This window comes from Ascidia mentula, chromosome 6 (assembly GCF_947561715.1).
Source record: "Ascidia mentula chromosome 6, kaAscMent1.1, whole genome shotgun sequence".
Classification (NCBI taxonomy): domain Eukaryota; kingdom Metazoa; phylum Chordata; class Ascidiacea; order Phlebobranchia; family Ascidiidae; genus Ascidia; species Ascidia mentula.
In genome coordinates, this window is record NC_138571.1 from 6689331 (window position 1) to 6709954 (window position 20624).

General features: G+C 38.9%; 2 protein-coding genes across 3 annotated transcripts; one reads left to right on the forward strand and one right to left on the reverse strand.

Moving 5' to 3' along the window:
- The first annotated feature begins 4224 nt into the window (after window positions 1-4224).
- On the forward strand, window positions 4225-7194 carry LOC145906553 (tubulin beta-4B chain). Of its 2 annotated transcripts, none has more exons than XM_082993986.1 (7): window positions 4225-4346; window positions 5073-5181; window positions 5261-5371; window positions 5509-5716; window positions 5816-6060; window positions 6229-6623; window positions 6716-7194. In XM_082993986.1, the coding sequence occupies exons 1-7, from the start codon at window positions 4290-4292 to the stop codon at window positions 6926-6928; spliced, it is 1338 nt and encodes a 445-aa protein (XP_082850112.1). In that variant the 5' UTR covers window positions 4225-4289; the 3' UTR covers window positions 6929-7194. The 2 variants fall into 2 exon arrangements, with proteins under 2 accessions (XP_082850112.1, XP_082850113.1); XM_082993987.1 differs by lacking the exon at window positions 4225-4346 and adding an exon at window positions 4569-4717.
- Window positions 7195-8929: 1735 nt separating this feature from the next.
- On the reverse strand, window positions 8930-19116 carry LOC145905423 (beta-1,4-galactosyltransferase 6-like). Its single transcript, XM_082992615.1, has 9 exons — window positions 18974-19116; window positions 18765-18815; window positions 18586-18684; window positions 18344-18462; window positions 18157-18273; window positions 14749-14942; window positions 13291-13413; window positions 11325-11426; window positions 8930-10524 (listed from the first exon to the last, which is right to left on the reverse strand). The coding sequence occupies exons 1-9, from the start codon at window positions 19110-19112 to the stop codon at window positions 10389-10391; spliced, it is 1080 nt and encodes a 359-aa protein (XP_082848741.1). The 5' UTR covers window positions 19113-19116; the 3' UTR covers window positions 8930-10388.
- Between the last annotated feature and the right edge of the window lie 1508 nt (window positions 19117-20624).

A 20624-nucleotide genomic window follows, 5' to 3' on the forward strand; every position in this document is an offset into this window, starting at 1 on the left:
ATATCTGTAAAATACAAACAAAACAACATGTAGCATGCACTCATAGAATAAAACCTGTTGAACAGTTGGGAGCAGCAGCAGCCAGCAACCAAGCCCCAAAGAGTTATGAGAAATGATATGACAACTAATAACATTTCATAAGCAATGCTGCACTGATGAGACCTTTTAGGTCGAAACAGTGGCCATCTGTCTGCAGCTTATACATAATAACATTTCATCACTTACTAACTTAAACAAATTAAACATACAATAAAACTCACAGACGTTTTCTTTTCCCATTTGTAAACCATTTGTTAACACCAATAGTTCAAATTGATCTTTTCAACTGTAAACACGCAAAACGTTTTGTAGCAACCATATTTTTGATCCGCACCACCAGCAGCGCAATATTCCATTTTAAACTGACGAAACCGCATAAACCCGACGTGTTTCTGATGTAACAAACTTTGTCACAGGTTAAAAGCGATCGTCTCATTTTTTATAAAGTAAGAATTTAAATTTATTTTTGTAATTTTCTTCTGGTTTTAGTTTTCAAAAAATTATATTACATAGGATGTTTTGTGTTTGGGTGAATACCCTAATCTAAGCTTTATTAGTTTTGCAGAAAGAATACCTATTTTATTTTAATTTAAATGTAGCTATGGAATGACAAAAATATTTTTATATTTAACTGGTGTATCGGTTTTGTCACACTTGTGAAACTTATATCCCGGGAATAGCAAAAAAAGAACAAAACCATTGTTTTTGTGAAACTACAGGGAATTTGTGATCTTATAATCTTCCAAGTTTTCATGAGCTTAGCAAAACCAAAAACTGCCGAAATTCCACTAAAGAAAAAATTTCACGGTTGTTATGCACATTAGCATTAAACAATAATAAGGAATTAAACATCAAAAAATTACCAAAAACAATGCGAGTCGTTGATCTTTTAGAAGTGTCTTGAAATACGAAAACATAAAATGATGGATCTTCTTTAAATTTATAAAAATTGCTGAAGACAAACAGCAACAGTCAACAGATCGATTTAAAAAAAACGTGAAGTTCGTTAATTTTAGGCTTTGTCACGCATGAGTGATTGTGTCTGATGTGTGAGACACCTTTCTAAGTGGCTGCAATAACCTTCATTCTTTTAACATAACAGACCTGTAAAACTTGCCCAATTGCGACCAGCAACATTTTAGGCAAAGAACTTGAGGCTGAATTGAAAACAAAAGGTTTTGACTCTTATCAAGAGATTATTGCATGTGGTAAAAATGTCCGGGTTCGTCGCAACGCATTGTTATACTCTGTTAGAAAATTAGTGTTTCTCCGTCAACACATAGTATGAGTGTTTCGGTACAATATGCTGAATTGTGGATTTTGTGATTAGTATATACGATGTTATGATGTTTGTTTGATGTATTCTGTTGCAGAGATATCTTGCAACAGCCTGAAAAGCTATACTGTTCAACTAAATGATATAAGAGCAAATGTTTGATCAAACATTTAATGTATGCTTTCTGTCCCTATGATCATTACATCATTCTTTCACCTGTTACACAAAACGTTACTTCAAACATCCTTCGGAAAAAAGGTGTTTGAAATATTAATGGGTTTGCACACGTTGCTGGAGCCACCATTCTAAAATGACGTATTGCTTGTCTCGCCCGCGTTCGATGCAAGCACCCATCAGGGAGAAACAGATGAGTCAGAGTCGAGGTGGATCGAAGTCTCCACATTAATCATTTACAGCGCGGTTTTCTTTCCAGTGAGGGCAAAAAGCCCGATGTTATCGAACCGATGAAAACAATCCAAAAAACCTTGCTGATATGAGTTTTGATCAAATGGACAAAACTTTAAAAACAACCACAATTACGTACATAAGAAATACCCAATTGCTTTTTACCACCTACTTGGATCATTTTTCCAGACACAATTAACTTGGTATGAAGAGTTTTCAATTTACACGTGTTAAAAGTAGATAGAGACCCAACTGGCAAGCATCCAATAGATTGGTTTGACTTGGTGTACCAAAACATTCAAACGCCACAAGTATGCATTGAGTTGGGGTAGTCTTGCAGAGAATGTCGCAAACACAAAGGTCTATACAATCACCTTCGGTTGACTCACGCTACGAAACCACGTGAATGGCTTTATTTATCACCATGGCAACTACAACGGTGCGGCTGGACGTGATTGGGCCTGCAAAGTAGAGTACGCTTGTCTCCATATCGCCTTACAAACAGGTTGGTATTTGGGCCTTTGAATCGGCCAGTATAAGTTGATTGTTCATCGAGGACAATGCGATCACCCGAGAACAAGCGTCGATTCGCTATCACAAAACACTGCGTGTTTAGCAATCTTCCAATATTCTTTGTGTAAGCACTAAGCATCGGGTTATTATTGTATGCTGTAATGTCACAATATCCAAGGTCTTAAGGGCACGCTTATGAAAACTACATTCAGCATCTATTTATACACCAGATTTGTAAGACAAGGTTGGGGTGTACTTGGAGTTTGTGGCATACTGTTGTGACTTCAAAATCGCACAAGCTGAACTGCCTACTTGCGAGCTGTTCAATTATTGATGTTTTATGCGCCAGACGCCGAGCGGCTCACGACTCGCAGTGGCACCGTAAATTAATTTCGTCATCCATCGCAAAACAGTTTTCCCAGGCCACTGCAACACCAGTGTGACTATCCCCAGGGGCCTGCCTAGAATCAAGTGCTTGGTAGTTGAAAGTGTGTATCGGAATCGATGTTGTTTGCGCGTAACAACTGCCACAAACACTTTACACACAAATGCACATTCGGTTAAAGTAGATCGGTGGTGTGATATGGTGAATGTTGAAAACATGCAGATAACATCCAATAAAACATCCATTGTGCACATTTTTCTGTGTGTTGTACATTTGCCGCTACAATTTACAGACAAGCTCAAATAGCTGAGACAGCAAACGACATTGCGTCATTTAAATCGTGGACTTTCATTGCACACTCAAATAAAATACATTTCATTAATGTTTGAACACAAGATACCAGTTACCCAGTTATTTTGATAGTGGTAGTAGGCGATTAAATCGAGTCAAATAGGATTGTATTTGGACAATTATGCCAACCATTGTCTCACAAAACAAACGCTTCTCTCGGCCTTTTCGTCAGGCCAGAAACAGCAGCTGGCTGGTCCCATAAGGCCGGAACCAATGTGTGCAAATCGATCACGGGCACACTTGACTTTGCAATGAAGAATCAATTTGTCTTCAGTAATTGTTGTGGACTGGCGACTGCTGGTAATCAATGACCTCAATTAAAGTAATGTTCCACACAAATGAAATATGTTCATTCAACACAATGTGTTATCTAAAGTACATTAGATAGCGTTTTAGTAAAAGCGGAAATAACTCAGCCCCGCAATTATGCTTATTTATTAGGCAATGTATACATCTATAGACAAGAAACAACATTCCCTATTAAATATAAACGAAGGAATACAATTACTTGATAGCTATACTAAGAAGTTCTTCATTATTTTTCTGATAACACGTTTATGAAACATGAATAATGTCGAAATGTGAAGTTCCAAGCAATGAATCGTTTTATGAAAGATGTAGGCTACATGGCAAGCTCTTGTCAACAGCTTCCTGTATATTGAAGTGGCTGTTTGGCAGATGCTCAGAAATGTATTTATGTAACAACCATAGTTTTAAATAGGGTTGAAAAATATGAGAACACCGGCACAGCACTGGACAGTTACACTTTAAAGTTCACCAAAGGAGATCTCGAAATAAAGAAACACAATATAAAGTGTTCTGTCTTTGTTCAGAACAAACCAATAGATTGTATTAACGCACATGTACCAAGCAAACCAGCTAGAAGTTTATAATCACACAACAGCAAGCAGCTTAGAGCAGGGACATTTGATAGCTTAAACGTCTCCCAGGAAACACAGGTGTATTGACAACCATAGCTTTGGGCACGCTCTCCCACAGCAGGCAAGTTACACTTCGCCCAGTCTGATCAAATACCGTTATTTGGGCGGTTGCTTGGTGATCTCAAACCGCGCCGTAGTTGGTATCACTCCGCGTCTGACAAATAGTCCCAACTCTCGCGCGATCAATTGTCTGCGGCGCCTCGGCGGGGAAAAAAGTGAGAGCCTCACAAAAGAACAGAGAAAAATGACGTCGGCGAATTGCGGCGCACGAACGTGCTTAAAAGCGAGGGCTGGCCTCACTTCTAATCATTCTGTGACTGAGTTATAGAAACAACTTTTATACTTTTTGCAGTGTTTGTATTTATACTCTTCTAACAAAATGCGTGAAATTGTCCATCTTCAAGCCGGTCAGTGCGGTAACCAGATTGGAGCCAAGGTAATTTGAAAGTAGCTGACATTGACGTGATTACATTACAGTTTCAATGGCGTTATTATATTTTCGCTCATTGGTTTGTCGTGTGTGTACGTTTGCATGTTAGTTTTGAACTAAATTGGTCATTTCTGCCCTAAAACGTGAGCAACGAGGTTTCTAATTCCTATTAGAGCTTTGGCCTGCTGCGCCGCGGATGAATATATAACCTACACAGCAAGTCAGACTGTTGCATTTGCGTATGGCGCTCAAGTCTCATTCTACATTTTGTGAATTTGAGTTTGGTTGGAAGTTTGTGGCAGGTTTTTTAAGTGATAAATATGCGTGAAATAGTTCATTTGCAAGCCGGGCAATGTGGAAACCAAATAGGTGCCAAGGTGTGTTGAATTATATCTATGTTTTAGACAATTGGAACCGTTATTTGAAGTTTATACAATGGCTGAATTATTGCGCAATCAAAATCAATTGTTGCTGAAATCAAGTCTGCTTGGCGAAGTGTTAAAAACTGTGTAGCTTAAACTTAGCAACAGCGCCTATAAGTCCTAGAGCGATAGCCGCGGTTTCAACCGCCAACCGGATACAGACGTCACAGCGCGTGATGCCCGTTAGCCAATCACGATAGAGAAACGCTTTTTCAACTTTTGAGCGCGGGGCGGGTTTTCACAGCGTGGCTGCAATGGCCGCATTATCTAAAGTTTTAGAGAGATATTTGAATTCCTGTGCTTTTTGCAGTTCTGGGAAGTCATTTCTGATGAACACGGCATTGACCCAACTGGTACCTACCACGGTGACAGCGATCTTCAACTTGAGAGGATCAACGTCTACTACAATGAGGCCACAGGTGTGTAGTTTTGTTGGATTGGTAAAAGTCCGATATGATGAACGACTTTAGCAATTTTAACTGTTCGATTTGTTTTTAGGAGGCAAGTACGTCCCACGTGCTGTCTTGGTCGATCTTGAGCCAGGCACAATGGACTCCGTCCGATCCGGACCATTCGGTCAAATCTTCAGACCAGACAACTTCGTTTTCGGTAATTTCATTACTTCCGAGCATAAACAAATCTAATAGGCCGAAACAGTGGCCATCTGTATGCAGCTTACACAATAAATAAATCTTTTATTAACCCTAGCTGGCCCGTGGTTAACAGCAAATATTTTGCCACATCAGGTCAAAGCGGAGCTGGTAACAACTGGGCCAAAGGCCACTACACAGAGGGTGCTGAGCTCGTAGACTCCGTCCTCGACGTCGTCCGCAAGGAGGCTGAGAGCTGCGATTGTCTGCAGGGATTCCAACTCACACACTCCCTAGGTGGCGGTACCGGATCCGGTATGGGAACACTGCTCATCAGCAAGATCCGTGAAGAGTACCCAGACAGGTAATGAAATGGATGACTGAAGTTATTGCTATTTGTTACGGTTTTAAAAATCTTTGCATTTTGTGGAACACCCAAATAAGCAAATGAATTTCGTTGCAGAATCATGAACACCTTTAGCGTTGTGCCATCACCAAAGGTATCCGACACCGTTGTCGAGCCCTACAACGCCACCCTCTCTGTCCATCAGTTGGTTGAGAACACAGACGAGACCTACTGTATTGACAACGAGGCTCTTTACGATATTTGCTTCCGTACCTTGAAACTCACCACCCCAACCTACGGCGACTTGAACCATCTCGTTTCTGCCACCATGAGCGGAGTCACCACATGCCTCCGATTCCCAGGTAGGTTTCAACCCTTCCACCAAACTGTTTAATAAAGTTCAAATCCACAGCACTGATGCTAAACACAGTAGTTGTTCGAAACGTTCGCTCTTGCCATGGATAGCATGTTAGCTTTGTGTTTCTCTTTAGTTCAAACCCAGCATTTAACTAATACGTTTTTGCATTTAGGTCAGCTCAACGCCGACTTGCGTAAATTGGCCGTCAACATGGTCCCATTCCCACGTCTTCACTTTTTCATGCCCGGATTCGCCCCGCTTACCAGCCGTGGCAGCCAGCAATACCGCGCCCTGACTGTGCCCGAGCTCACCCAGCAAATGTTCGACGCCAAGAACATGATGGCTGCCTGCGACCCACGTCACGGCCGTTACCTTACCGTCGCCGCCATGTTCCGTGGACGTATGTCCATGAAGGAGGTGGACGAGCAGATGCTCAACGTGCAGAACAAGAACAGCTCGTACTTCGTAGAATGGATCCCCAACAACGTAAAGACCGCCGTCTGCGACATTCCACCACGTGGCCTCAAGATGTCCGCCACTTTCATTGGAAACAGCACCGCTATCCAGGTAATACGATTGAGAACTAAATCATAGTAAATTCATTGAAATGTATTTTATTTGTTTCCTTGTGTGCTAAATACGACTTTAATATATTTCAGGAGCTCTTCAAGCGTATCTCGGAACAGTTCACCGCCATGTTCAGGCGCAAGGCTTTCCTCCATTGGTACACTGGCGAGGGAATGGACGAGATGGAATTCACCGAAGCCGAGAGCAACATGAACGACTTGGTGAGCGAATACCAGCAATACCAAGACGCTACCGCCGAAGAAGAGGGAGAATTCGACGAAGAGGAAGAAGAAGAAGAAAACTAAATAACCACCCCAAGTCTCCAAAAAATCCCCTAGGACCCAATTATTCCAAATTTGACTTCAACACTTTCCACATATTTTTGTTTTTGTCATGTGTTCTCTTACACTGGTAATGTCTTTGCGACATTGGTACAATGAAACTGGATTGATCTCCTTTGTTTCCTTCTGATCACCACCACAACTCTTCCGTTTCTCTTCTGTTTTCCAGTTACTATGCCTTCTCCGTGTGCATTCAACACATGGGAAAGAATAAAACCACACCAACGGCACTAATCTGCAGTTTTTGTTGTTCGGTTTTAGGCAGATAAACAGAACATATTTATAACTGGGCTTCGTTATATAGTTGTTTACACCGCAAGCGCCCTTTCATAATATCCGGGCATTACGTATATTTCAACCAACCTTTTTTTCCTTTCTCAAATAACTGCTAAAAGGACAAATTGTTTCAATATCTATAAATGCATCATTCAAGGCAGGCGTGCACAACAGTTTATTTGCTGTATGCCTGCAATATCAATCGCATGCAAAACATTTGTGCGACCTTTTTCCAAGGATGATGTCTTAAAACCTATTTACAAATAAGCTTGAAATTTGTGAATGTATAACAACAAATATCAAGATCTATACATATTAGGTGAAAATCATTTTTCAACCAATGGCGTGTCAAATTTGTCCTTCGTGCCCTCTGTGTTGAGCCTTTATTTGAGGTAAATCGCATTCCTTTTCGTCTTTTTTTTTATTCGCATCGAAGGCAGACTCGTCTACTTGGCTGTAATGCTACTTCTTTATAGGGGTAGCTAGGCTTGTCCAGCATTTTAAACTTGTTAAAATTGTATAAATTATTGAAGGGATTATCATAACGTATTATTGGGGAAGAAAGTATCTTTAAAAGTCAATGCGAGTTCAGACAATTGAAATGGAACCGAAGGTATTGCTGATGAATCAGATTTTGTAAAGTTGTTTGAGCCAATGGAACATTTGGCCATTTAGTAAACTCTGTGGATCCACAGAGGCAGAAACATTTAACACAAATAAAATACCGAGATATGAAAAATTAGAAAGATTTTTGGTTTCCGGGATGTCTCTTGACTCTTCCATTAAAATTTTCGCCAAGATAAACGCAGCAATTGCCATATTGATCTACGTCGTTAAGTCATCAGGAAAACAATACTTACTTCGTCAGAAATCTTGTGGACTCCAACGATAGGTCATTGTGGAATTTTCACTGCGAAAGAAAGTTTAGAACCAGTGTGGTAAACCACTTAAAGATAAAAAATACTTAACATTTTTTAGGGTTTTGAAAAAATAGTGACGTTGGATATTGTTCGATAAATTTAGCTAAATTCAACTATTTGTATCGAAGCTTTGTGCTCTTGAATATGTAAAAACGCGCGACTGCTTTTCATTTGGGCTAAAAGGTTTTGCGCTTTAACACGTTTTTTGACATCGAGCAGATTAACACATCGATTGTCCAGTTCAAGGAAAGATAGCTTTGAAATCTACAGGAAGTGCAGATAGCTTCAGCAGTAACAATGCAACTGACTGATATTTTGTCAAACGTTTTTCCGCTAGATGGCACTGGTGACCTGTTGTACTATAAATCTGATTCCATGGCAACGGAATATTGTTGTGGCGTAACTATGGTAATACAATCACGCACTTGTTTGGTTTCACCGTTGACCACGCTGAAAAAGTCACATTAGGCTGCAAAAAAATAATTTCAAAAACATTATGAAATTCCCCTCAAATCTTAAGTTTGTAAAAGATTAATAAAGACTTTGTTTGTCTGTGATAAAGTTGTGTCACATCCAAATACAAAAGGTAATCACACAAGAACTATTTAAAAACTATTCTTATGAAATAAGCAAATGATATCTGCAGTTAAAATCAAACACAAAAAGTATGTATATGTCGATCTTTGTGTTATGAAATAATTCGAGCGCCTTATTCTCAAACATCACCACACCACAAAAAATATCAAAAACATTTATTTGTAAGTTGGCGGTTTCATATTTTTTGTAAAAGGTTGAAATAAAAGTAAAATCATGCTAAAAGTTTTTTATTATGGTCAAAGTGTTTGTAAATATGGCAAAAATCTTCAACACTTACTCAAACCGAGTTTTCTGCTGATACAGCACAAAAACACACATATTGTGACTGTTGATAAACGAGGGTACACATTCTTCATAGACACGAAAATCATCGGAAACGTCCCCATATGTCAAAATGGCAAAAAGTTTTGGTCGACAACAAATGTTTACAGCACAGTTTGGTTGCACTCTGAAGAATGTGAAGAATATAGAGTGCATTGTTTGACGGTGCATAAATATTTTAAAACTTGGCGTTTTACCTGTGCCATTAGCAGCTTTCAATAAAACAGGTGGTGTTTTTGATAAAACGTTATCCATTTTTTCAGCAGTAATGCAAGTCGCGCGTTAAGAAATAGAAACATTACTTTAGTAAAAATCAAATAACAACGGGCGCCCTAAAATTGAACTCTTCGCGTATTTAATACGACGCCACATTAGTTTAGGAATCACTTTTTTACGGTTTCTAGAATGCGACAATATGTTGGTCATACACAGTAATAGTTCCGCGATATTCTGCAACCAATTCATACACAAGGACACCAAATCGAAATCAGTAACAAAATACAGAAAGAGAATGGAAGATGTTTGAGTGTATCGTCTGTGAAACAAAGTCTGACATCAGTACAAATGTTTACTCCAATATATATACGAGTTACTGCATAGCATGTTGCATTGGATATTGTATAAAAATGGGTTTGCATTATACGTGCGTTTGTGGGCAAAACATCTTTGGAAGTAAAGCTTACTCTGTGGGAAAGAACTGCCAAGTTAACTTTCAACCAAAATCATAAAAAAATACCTTGTATTTATGAGGACTGCATATCAGGTTATCAGCGACATTGGGGACGGGAGCCAGATTGCAAAGTTTTTATATAAGCGGCAATTAGTGAAGTTAAAGAGGTATTTAGAAAGAATAACCACGTACGTGTCAAAATCTATGAAAAATCAACTGTAAGTTTACTAAAATCTACTGTTGTTGCAGAATCAAGTTACTTGAACATGTTTTGCTCCCAATTTGGCTGAGAAATCGAAAACTTTCGACTTGTTTTGTTTTAGAGGCTGGACGTGAAACTTATGACTTTTCTAAAATCCTTTTGCTAAATTAAAGTATCGCGGGCTCTCATGTACATATGAGCAGTTAAGACTTAAAATACACAAGTAATTAGAAAGTTATAAAAAAATACAAAAAATAATTGCGCAGAAAAATTAGCGTCAAGTCAAGTTTAGTGTTGCGGGATTTTGTCACGTGATGAGTTATTGGACACAACGCAATTCCAGAACAATCAGCGCGAACTTGCAATGTTTGTGCTTCAGTTAAAAATCAGGTTAAAAACGACGGTTCCGCTTCATCCCTTGGTGAGAATAGGTTGTTGTCACTCTTCTGGCGGTTGTATCATTACAGATATATTAGTGAAGTAGGATTCGTAGGTTATAGTGGGTGTTCGGTAGACCATTGAGTTGAGCCCGTCTGTTTTACTACGCTTCACTGAATCGTGTAGAAGGCTGAACCTGTCGAAGAGAAACAGCCAATCAGAGCACACGTTGTCGTAAATAAAGGTGTGCTACTAGTGGTATCCGCCCATTTACTGTGTGCACGACGTGTGTTTATACAGAGGGTCGTTAATGAAAGCTCGCTTGGCAATTTCGTAAACCGCGCCGTATATCATGGTGTGGTTTACGAATATAAACCATAATTAATGGGTGCAATATTTTCCACTGTGACTTCACATCGCTGCGTTTTCCTTTACGCCCGGCTACTTCTTTAATCACAAGTTAGTTCTTCTCCGACTAAAACTTGTAAACACAATTAAACAAATCAATCTGATGGGTTTATGATTGGTTCGTCGCAGTTAGTGTTATTATTAGTTACAATTTCCGTGTCCGTCTCATGGTGTATACCTATAATGCTTGCTGGTGCACTGCTTTTGTAAGAGACTACCTGGTAAATTATAGCACGAGCTTTCGCGAGCTTGATCTCGCTTCTTAGGTGCAGTAAACTGTAAACTGCACCTGTAGAAGCGAGATCACACTGAAAACTGCTACTCCATTGTACTGTATATTAGGATATTTTGGTTTTAATTTTTGCACGAAGTAGTAAAATAAACAGGCAAGCCACATTCACACAATTCGGAAATTTATACAACTGAAAAGTGCAAGAAATCTCCATGACATACATTTAGCATTGCTTTACATTTCAAAAGTATATATGTTACAGTGAAAAGAAACAAGCTTGACCTAAAGACGCTCTTGTATAAAGCAGTAAAAGGTGCCAGAAAAGATATTCCAGTCAAAAAGAGCAACAAACCTACCTTCCCAAAAACTGGGCCTCTTGCGTATGATGTTTGACTATAGCCTGATATCGACCGAAGTGATTTGGTGGTCTTGATATGTTGTAACCGTGGTGCTTGATCCTGCAAAAAAACAAACACATTTTGTCACATCTACACTATCGATCACCAAAGCGCGGAATGCACAATAGGCACAGATTAGTTGATTAGATTAGGAATTTGTAAATTGAGTTGTCCTCGCGAGTCACACGCCTGATGATGTTTAGTCATAGCAGCATAAATTTCAGAACGCTTTTATTGGTTTTTGAGTAATAGCAAGCCTCCTTCAGAAATACTATCACGTGGGTATGATGTCAAATGCTTTCGAAATTGTTCTTGAGTGTCAGACTTTATACAGATTTTCGAAATCACATGTTATGACATATTTGCATGATCTCCATATTTGAACAAATACTCCCGCGACTTCGCATAAAGGTGTACGGTACATTTTTACAGGAGATATCTGAAATCAAGTGGCACCACTAATAAGCTTTTACGAAAAATATAATGTATAAAGATTTGACCGTCTCTAGACTGAAGGTAGTTTACGTTACAAATTTAAAAATACTATACTGGATATTTGAGTTAAATATAGTTTACAATCTGTGCCTTCTGATAAATCTTGTAATCCTCCATGTTATGAATATGATTAGTTTCGCTTCATTGTGCACTTTAAAATTTCATTTTTTTGAATTTTACAGTCATCGTTCACATTAATCGGAAAGTCTTTAATATCTTCACTCAACAAGGATTTTTTATTGAGTTTGTCAGAGTTAGGATTTAGATTAGGGTTAGTGTTTGTTCACAGTTGGGTGTCTGGTCGAAGATCAAGTAAATGCTCAACATTTCTCATTACCGTCCACGATGATCGCACACAGAAATGCGTCATCTCTCTCTCTTTCTAAAAATTTTCTTTTCGTTTCCAAATTACTGGGAGGGTTATCGCGTGTTTGCCAACCAACCATGAAATAAAGCCTGTGTAAGATAGAATAAAGTTCCCCTTCCAGATAACAAGTTACACTTTAGCCGACGCGATCGCGATAAGAAAAGTCTGGTAAGCATCTCATGAATTACAACAAGTAATGTTTTTTGCGTGCCAACCTATACGACAGTCGCCAATATGAACGCCTACTTTTATACCAACTACACAAATACTGTTCGGACAATAACAAGTAAAATTTTGAAATTGAAATTGTTTTCTGCACCTAGAATGAATTCTATTTGAATAAGCGATACTGATGATGCCCGCAAGCACAGGCGAAATATTTATATCTCGCAAAAATGTCAAACAAACGAATTAGGATTTTTTACAAAAAGTCTGTTACCAAGTATTTGTTGGTCATAAACATAACAGAAGACAAAGTTTCGTTTGTTTTCTGCATTGGTAAAAAAAATTATCTTGAAGCCTTACGGTGTAAAATCCGCTCTCAAACAATTAGTGTTTGGTCTGCTCCCAAATATGTCTCCCTTATCAAAAGACAACAGCGCAAGCAGTGACGGAACTACAATGCAAACGGCTTGTGTTGTTTCAGCAAAAACTTTCGCTTTTGGTTGTGTTCTAAACTTAATTAGCGATTTTCGTAAAATGTATCTGCCAAGACGACGTAAAATAATTTGAGCGGTGTACAAAAACACAAACACAAGTGACGAGTCAGCATTACGATTTAGTGACCAGTGACACGACAAAGGAATTTTAGCTGTTTATATGTGGAATTTAAATTGTTTTGAAAGCGGTGTTCGTCGCGTACGAATTTGAAAGGGAGATCGATAAACAAAGTAACTGCGGAGATGAACAATTCACCAAATTTCACCACCTTATTTTCACACCCTCAGAATATTGTGTCACAATGCCAAGGGAGGGATTCCTACACCCAAACCACTGTCCTAAATCCACCACTAAATATGTGCTTGATTTAAAGATTCAACATAGCTTGGAAAAAAGTCTTACCTCGCATAGAAATCGTCATCCTCGCCTCCCCAGCCCCAAAACTGGTTTGAAAATCCATTCACTTTCATGAATTGATCTGTCGTCACGCCACTTACACCGCCGAAGAAGTCGTCGTATTCCAGTCTATGAAGGTGTAAGTAGGTTGATTATCAGTCAGCCTTCCCTATACTTACAGTGACATAAGTGCTCCAGAAAACTCTTTGGAATTGATGACAATGTAAAATGAAATTAGACCTGTTTGTTCTTTTGCGACCCAAGTGTGAAACGGATTCTGGTGCGTGTTATAGTTAAACTAATCACTGGCGTTTTCGTTTCCCAGCACTTTGGAGCACACTTTGCCCAAACAACTGCTTAGTATCCAAGCAGGACTACAGCACGCGACGCCACTGTTCGACACGGGCGGCGTGAAAAAACGTTAAGTTACCGGTATGCGGCAACACGCAATAAAAAAATCGACGCCCTGGTAGCAAGTAAGATTTTCTTTAATTTAGACTGAGAACTACCAGTCTCCGGTAATAACTTATTATCAAACAAGTATATACAACCAAACATGTTGGTCTGTCTACCAGCCACCCGTATTATATCATTTAATAAAGTTTAAAACCTACGAAAAGAAAAAGTAATGCAAAATTGGATTGAGATGTGATTCCATAGCAAGGCAGTTCATTACTGTGAAGTGTGATAACGTTAACAAACGCTACACAGAAAATATATCTATGTACAAGCTGTGACAAAAATAACATTTTGTGTGAAGAAAGAAAACATTGGACGGTTCAGTCTAGCAAAACAATGGAATAGGGCGTACCTCGTTTTACCGGTAAGGTTGGGACAATTTTTAACCGCGTGAATACGACAATGCTTTTGAATTGAATGGGTCGATATAATGGTAACCTATAGTTACGAGAAAAGCAAAGCAAACGCTGGACGTTATTTATTGCTTAATACTGCTCTTCTGGCAAACTTTATTGTATTTACGTTTCTCGACGTTTCGGCTATTATGCAACAGCCTTCATCAGGAGGAAGTATCTAAGTCTACCACAGTGGACGATTTGAGGCACATAAACAGAAACGCTAAAAAGAAAGAAGAAGTGAAACAACGAAAAAGCGATAAGGGCGAACACACCTGCACAGTATACTTATCACTAACCGCACGGTTTTATCACGGTTTTTGAAGTGCGTAATGTCTATCGGCATAATTTTTCTCTAGCAAGTGTCGATAAACCTGGACGTTATTTGTTTCATGGTTTAATCAAAAGTCTCCACACTGAACAATAGTTTCGCAATTTTCTCTTCAATAGTACGAATTGTACGAATTGTATGCTCTTGTTATATAACCCTGAGTCGTAAAAAAGGAAAATAAAGCAGGAAATTTCACTAAACATAGTTAGAATCTAACGGTTTAAGCATTTTACATCGTTCGTAACGTTATAATATCAGGTAAAAACGTTTTACACTAACCGGTAGAGGTGGATATCCAGTTGTTCCGCAAAGTGCTTGGGCATATCATCACAGCCATAGTAAATGCGGTCGTTCTCCGGGATATGATCCACATCGTGAAATATGAAACAGTCGTAATAATCCTTCTTGAGCTTTTGTACCTCAAGAAACCCAATGTTGAGAAGAGTGGCCCGATTAAACGGGAAATCCCCCTCCTGTAAAAAGTTCAATACAGGGTTACATCATTTAAGGCTATAGTTTTTATATTTTGCTTCGCGACTTCCGCAAACAATATCGTCAGGTTGTGATTGTTGAAGGCCCATTGTGTTTCTGGTGGCTATTAGAAACGTTTTTGATTGCAAGTGGTGGAAGAACAATATCTTATTTTTTGATGTATATGATCCTGTTGATGTCACGTGTTATCTCTGGACAACCCACAACTTGAAACATTATAAGCGCTCTAAAGCAAAGTTTATAGTGATGCTCCAATGCAGTAGTCAGCCGTTTTGAGTTTCGTGCGACAATTTAAACACAAAAAATGGTGCTTTTTTGGAAGAAACATATTAAGTGAGCCTTCTGCGATTACAAATTGTAAAGATAGGAAAAAAGTCCTAAAAGATTTGAAACTGGTGAGTCTAAGAACCACAACCCTATAAATGCTATAATGCATTAATATTAGGGGCAAAGGACTATATGGATCTTTAAGTTCCGCGGTGCCACGATATAATGGTAAATAAAGGATGGCGAGGTCGGGAATTCATGAGATAAAAAGCCACAAAAGCTTGAATGTTGACAAACGGATATAAGGTAAACACGCCGTGAGTCATATCTTCTCCCACACAAAGTACGGAAATTTCCGATATTTGCAGTTAAGGAGCGGTGGTTTGCTTTTAAATCCAACGTTTGCCACGCCTTTACGTTGCTGACTCGAACTCAACGGCAAAATGTGGTTACATCAAGTCAACGCAGCTTAAGGTTAGGATATTGTTCTCAAGTCGATGGAGAAACGGACAATGACTGAACGCAATTTTTTGTTCAACCATATAGAATTTTATCGTTTGCGTGATTTAAATTAAAACCAAACTGCGTAGGTCGGACATGACAACAACAAAAACATAGGTGTATTTTAAAACATTTCAACTGATTCAGCATGATGAAGAATTGCAAACCAATAATAAATGGCCAAGCTACCATTTGCAGCTCACTGTGCTGTGATTAATCGAAGCGAAAAGATGTCGAATTAACTTGAGCGTCATTTCCTGTCTCATATCAACAGCATCAGATTTATCCAAGCCAATAAAGGTTGAAATTCCCCGTAAGTTGGTAATAAATGAGAGGAGTTTACGCATTTCATAACTTTCTGAAGCTGTTGAACCGTTTTGCGTTTGCAAAGCTGGTTCGGACGCCAAGCCATGGTTGGATGGAGCTGTGCGACGATTCGCTTCGGCGGCTTCTAAGTCGTTCGGGGCGTTTTCAAAACATCCGTGTGTTTACCTTGGAGCTTTTTACGATATGTTCGCAATCTCATGTAGAGAAAACTCCTTGTTTTAAAGTGTTTCGCGTCGTGGAGCTTCCACATTCTGTCCCTGTTTACCCTTTCATCGCTGATAAACCAAAGCTCAAGAAAACGTTAACAAAATTCACATAACAATAAGTTTAGGGAAACGCCAAACAAGCTGCGTTTAGGTTTTCGAAGAAATTTGTGATTTAAAACCCAGCCTTCACACAAAATTAAACGGAAAGTTTATCAAACGCGTATGCGGGTTAAGTACACGTAATGCTTAACTAATGGGCGTGCCCTGTTGAAGTTTGCATGGTCAACAATATCATGTGCTTGCGCTTTATTAACGTCAGGTAATTCCTCCCTTAAAATATAGCCGTAAATCCATGTTATGGTATGTTCGTCGTTCAAATGGTATCGGATACTATTGTACCTTCAAGCATGTAACTAGTCAACCACCACAAAAAATCCGAAAGCAGGTGATGCGGTTTCATTTCCCTACTAAAACTACAGGCTTGGGGCAAAAGTTACATGTTACGTCATTCGTGGAGGCACGAATTGTTCTTTACGCTTGGTCGAACTGGCTCTGTGACGCCATAGGTAAAGAATTCCTTGGCCGTGGATCACGTTGGTCACAGACGAACCGCATTCCGGGGCCAACCCAATGGTAAGGATGGGTTGTGGGACTAATTCCCCAGTAAAGAAAATCACCATGAGTAAATCAACAGTAATAAACCTTAAACCGAATCCGCGTTAGGTTCACGTTTGCTTTCATGATCAACACTTGATCACCCAGTTTTGTGGCAATATCGCTTTGGTTTAAATTTGCGAATAGAATTTCTTCCAATAGTTCTACGTTCATTTAAAAATAGGTGTCCTTTTATCGATTGTAAATGAATCACAGCTAGACAATGGCACGAAATGCCAGTGTGCCGTTTCCAAAAGGGAGTATTATTATTACCATTGGACCGACAATCAAAACAAAAACCGTCAGTTTCCGGCATGAAAGCTATGCTTATCATACTTGTATAGGAAAGGTCGCAATACCACGGTTACTGGTTCAGAGTTACTCCTCCAAACTTGACTATTTCCTTTTGGGCGTGTGCTTAGTCTACACGCAAAACGCATACTAAGCTATACCAAAGGTTACGTTGGCGGGAACACATCCAGCCTCTCGAAAAACCTTTTAATATTGAAGCGACTTCCGTTATTAATAAGTAAAAAAACCAAGGGTATGAGATCGACATTTAATTAAATTTCTGTATTTTCGTTCTAATTTGGAAATTATCAATTACAATTGCTTTTAACCCACACGCATAGAGAAAGTCAATATTACTCTGTTAGTTTCTTGCAACTCCGTATCTTTATTTGGAGTCACGCCAAACGGGAGTGACATGATTAACAAAGGGAAATTTGGATATATCCTTCGCCCATGCAATAACTTGGTTATAGTTTAACAATGCTTTTTCAACCGCAAACACTGTTTGTGGGTGGGGCTGAATTGTTTGCAGCAGTAACTCCCATGCTTTTTGTGGGCTAAACCGTGTTTATGCTTTACAGTGTCGTCGGAATTTTAAGTTTAAGTTTGTGCTCAAACTGAACTACTGGCTATGCTTTTCATTCTTCACCAGTATTGTTGACTTTACCGACATAAAATGTTGAACAAAGCGCTGAGGGCATCACATTCTACATATTGACGATTTGTCGCTGCTCCTTGATCAATCAAACTTTTACGCCAATATGATTTGTAACAATGGTCAATATCATTCAAAAATATTAAAAGTCAAACAATGATTAACACTCTTTCCGATTTTGGACGATGTCGCTTGAAGCAAGCGCCCACAACAAACAGAACAAACCGACTAATCAACGTTTTCTGCATTCTTTTTACACTTATATTATTGATCTTAATCGCTTTAATCGTTTACCTGATTCACGATAAACATAGTGAACTCCACATGCTGTTTAAACAGATGCGGGAACAAGTGTCGAAATAAAATTGGGACGTGCTGATGTCGGTTTCGGAAAGGGATCAGAAATGCAACCTGAAGTACAAACAGCTTCACAGTAAATTTCCATCCGACAAACGAATAATTATATAGTATTCCACAACACCTTCCACTTTGGTATGCAATCGTCAGGCTTCCAACTGCCACCAAATGTAATTGGAAACTTGAGTTCCTTTTCAACTTGTTTTAGTGGTATTTCTGTCATGTTCACATTTACAGGTCCAACTGCATGCACACAAAACGGAACAAAGATCACAAATCAGACACAATAACGTTTTAACTGTAAGCCATGGAACCGTTTATGTTGTATGTTACATTTTTTTAATGAAAACCAGAACAATACTTTACCCATTTGAGGAAACTTGGTTGGGCAAGTTTCATTTTTGTTTACATGGAAGTCAGCAGGAAGGTAGTTTTTAACTTCCACTGGTCTGACAAATACGGCTTCTGCAAACAGAAAAGACGCTTTAAATCATTCTGACAAGTATCAGCCTTCTATCCTTTTTATAACAATGTAAAAAACTCACCATTTTTTGTCATGGCCATGTGAATTTGCAGTCGGTATAGATATGCATTTGCTAAACACAAAATCTTGGTTACAGAAAAACAACAAAGGTACAGGGAATATGTATGATTGGTTGGAAAGAAAGCCAAAAATATGACTATATAATTTTTATTTCAGCATTAACCCAGAGGTAAAACATCTAGTTGTCCAGTATATCTTATGTAGGCCTACCTGCACCGGGTGCTGTATAGATAAAATGGATCACAGAAAACAGCGTTAATCCAGCTGCAGTAAGAAAAATACTACAGCAAACAAATCGCAGTGAGTATCTGTACGATCTCCTACCAATTAATCTCTTCGAATTAAACATGATGCAACTGCAACAAAAATAGCAACTGACAGCATCTTACAAACAACTTCCAGTGACTTGTCCAAAGCCACGTTTTTGACACGTTCTGCAGAGAAAATCACGTTACAGCTGACATTGTTTGTTTCGCTATCCTCTGACTCGCTAACACTACGAAGAAAGAAAACAAAATTACTGTATGTAGGTCAGCACTAATATTCGCATTCACTTTCAGCGACTTGGCTCCTTTCACTACATAGGTACGAACTACACAAAAGTTGTGTTGCGCAGAGGCAATTGTCGACATATGCGTTTCTATTACGTCACAATGATCAGGATTACAAATGGTTGATATCATCATTGTGTGAAAATAGTTCTCACATTCATTTTTAACACAAACTCAATGATGAACAGCATAACATAAATGAATCAGCAATAATCAACTGTACCAATGCATTTCCCATGTATGTTTAAAGGGAGTTCGTGACGAAACATTGTTTTATGTAGCTTTATACACCATGGCTAAATGCCCTATTTTACTTGTGTAATAACATAATTTTATGTTATTTATCTGATTACATGATCAACTATTCATACTTCGCCACTGCTCCAAATCAAAGACTACACATGGTGTATTTAATTCAGCGAAATATGTACACACCTATACGTATCACGCTTTTACTTTGTATTGCTTGGAAATACTGCAAACACTAAATTTCCAATTGTCACGGTAAAATCTATTAGCTAAACAATCTTCCCTAAAAAACTATCACCACGTCCGATCCTGCTGGACTTCACTTCACATGCTTCGCTTCCACACAAAGCAATCTTTGTAGCGGCGAAAGAAAAAAGAAATTCTGCCTTTTTTGCCTCCAGCGGAACGGGGTTGTCCGAATGGTGTTTGAGTGATGGACAATGCACTGATCTTACGTGTAACGTATTCAATTCATCATGAGACGTGTGTAAAAGCTATGCAACGTACATTGGTTATCACAAAAGTTTCACAAGAGAATTTAATTCTCTTGAACATCTGTCGTTTAGTTTACATTGAACACGAGTATACTTTTCAAAAAATCCATTTGATTCATCCTATAATGAGATGGTGACTACGATAAGGCCAAGTGTTCCAACTTTTGTGGTCACGTACCACTTTTGCAACTGTCCGATTTTCTTAGCAGACACTTATTGTCCTTCTCCTGCTCGTGACATAGATCTCGTGACAGCGTCATGATATTAGTCATGCGACTCGTAACAGATGGCACATGATTGCTACGTAATACTGTTCCCTTTCTTTTTTCCGAATCTAGCCCCCTGGTTGGCATTGTTTACTAATCAGCGACACCAATCTCATATTTAGTATTAAGAATTCAATGAAACTAGCAGAAGTTTCGAATTGAGTCAGCTGATATATTAGTAAAAAATCGATTTCGCCTGAACTGGCATCCTCAGTTTCTGCAAATTCGAATTTGCAAATAAACACAGAAAGCGCGGGGAGTTACGCTTGCAGACGGTGCGCAATGTGCGGACACCATGGCA

Excerpts from the sequence above, each read along its gene's own strand:
- LOC145906553 (XM_082993986.1), top strand. The coding sequence starts at position 4,290 with ATGCGTGAAATTGTCCATCTTCAAGCCGGTCAGTGCGGTAACCAGATT. Across the intron at positions 5,717-5,815 it reads CGTGAAGAGTACCCAGACAG|AATCATGAACACCTTTAGCG; the intron begins GTAATGAAATGG and ends ATTTCGTTGCAG. Across the intron at positions 6,061-6,228 it reads CACATGCCTCCGATTCCCAG|GTCAGCTCAACGCCGACTTG; the intron begins GTAGGTTTCAAC and ends TTTTGCATTTAG.
- LOC145905423 (XM_082992615.1), bottom strand. The coding sequence starts at position 19,112 with ATGTTTAATTCGAAGAGATTAATTGGTAGGAGATCGTACAGATACTCA. Across the intron at positions 18,463-18,585 it reads AACCAAGTTTCCTCAAATGG|TTGGACCTGTAAATGTGAAC; the intron begins GTAAAGTATTGT and ends GTGTGCATGCAG. Across the intron at positions 14,943-18,156 it reads CTATGTTTATCGTGAATCAG|GAGGGGGATTTCCCGTTTAA; the intron begins GTAAACGATTAA and ends AACTTTTTACAG.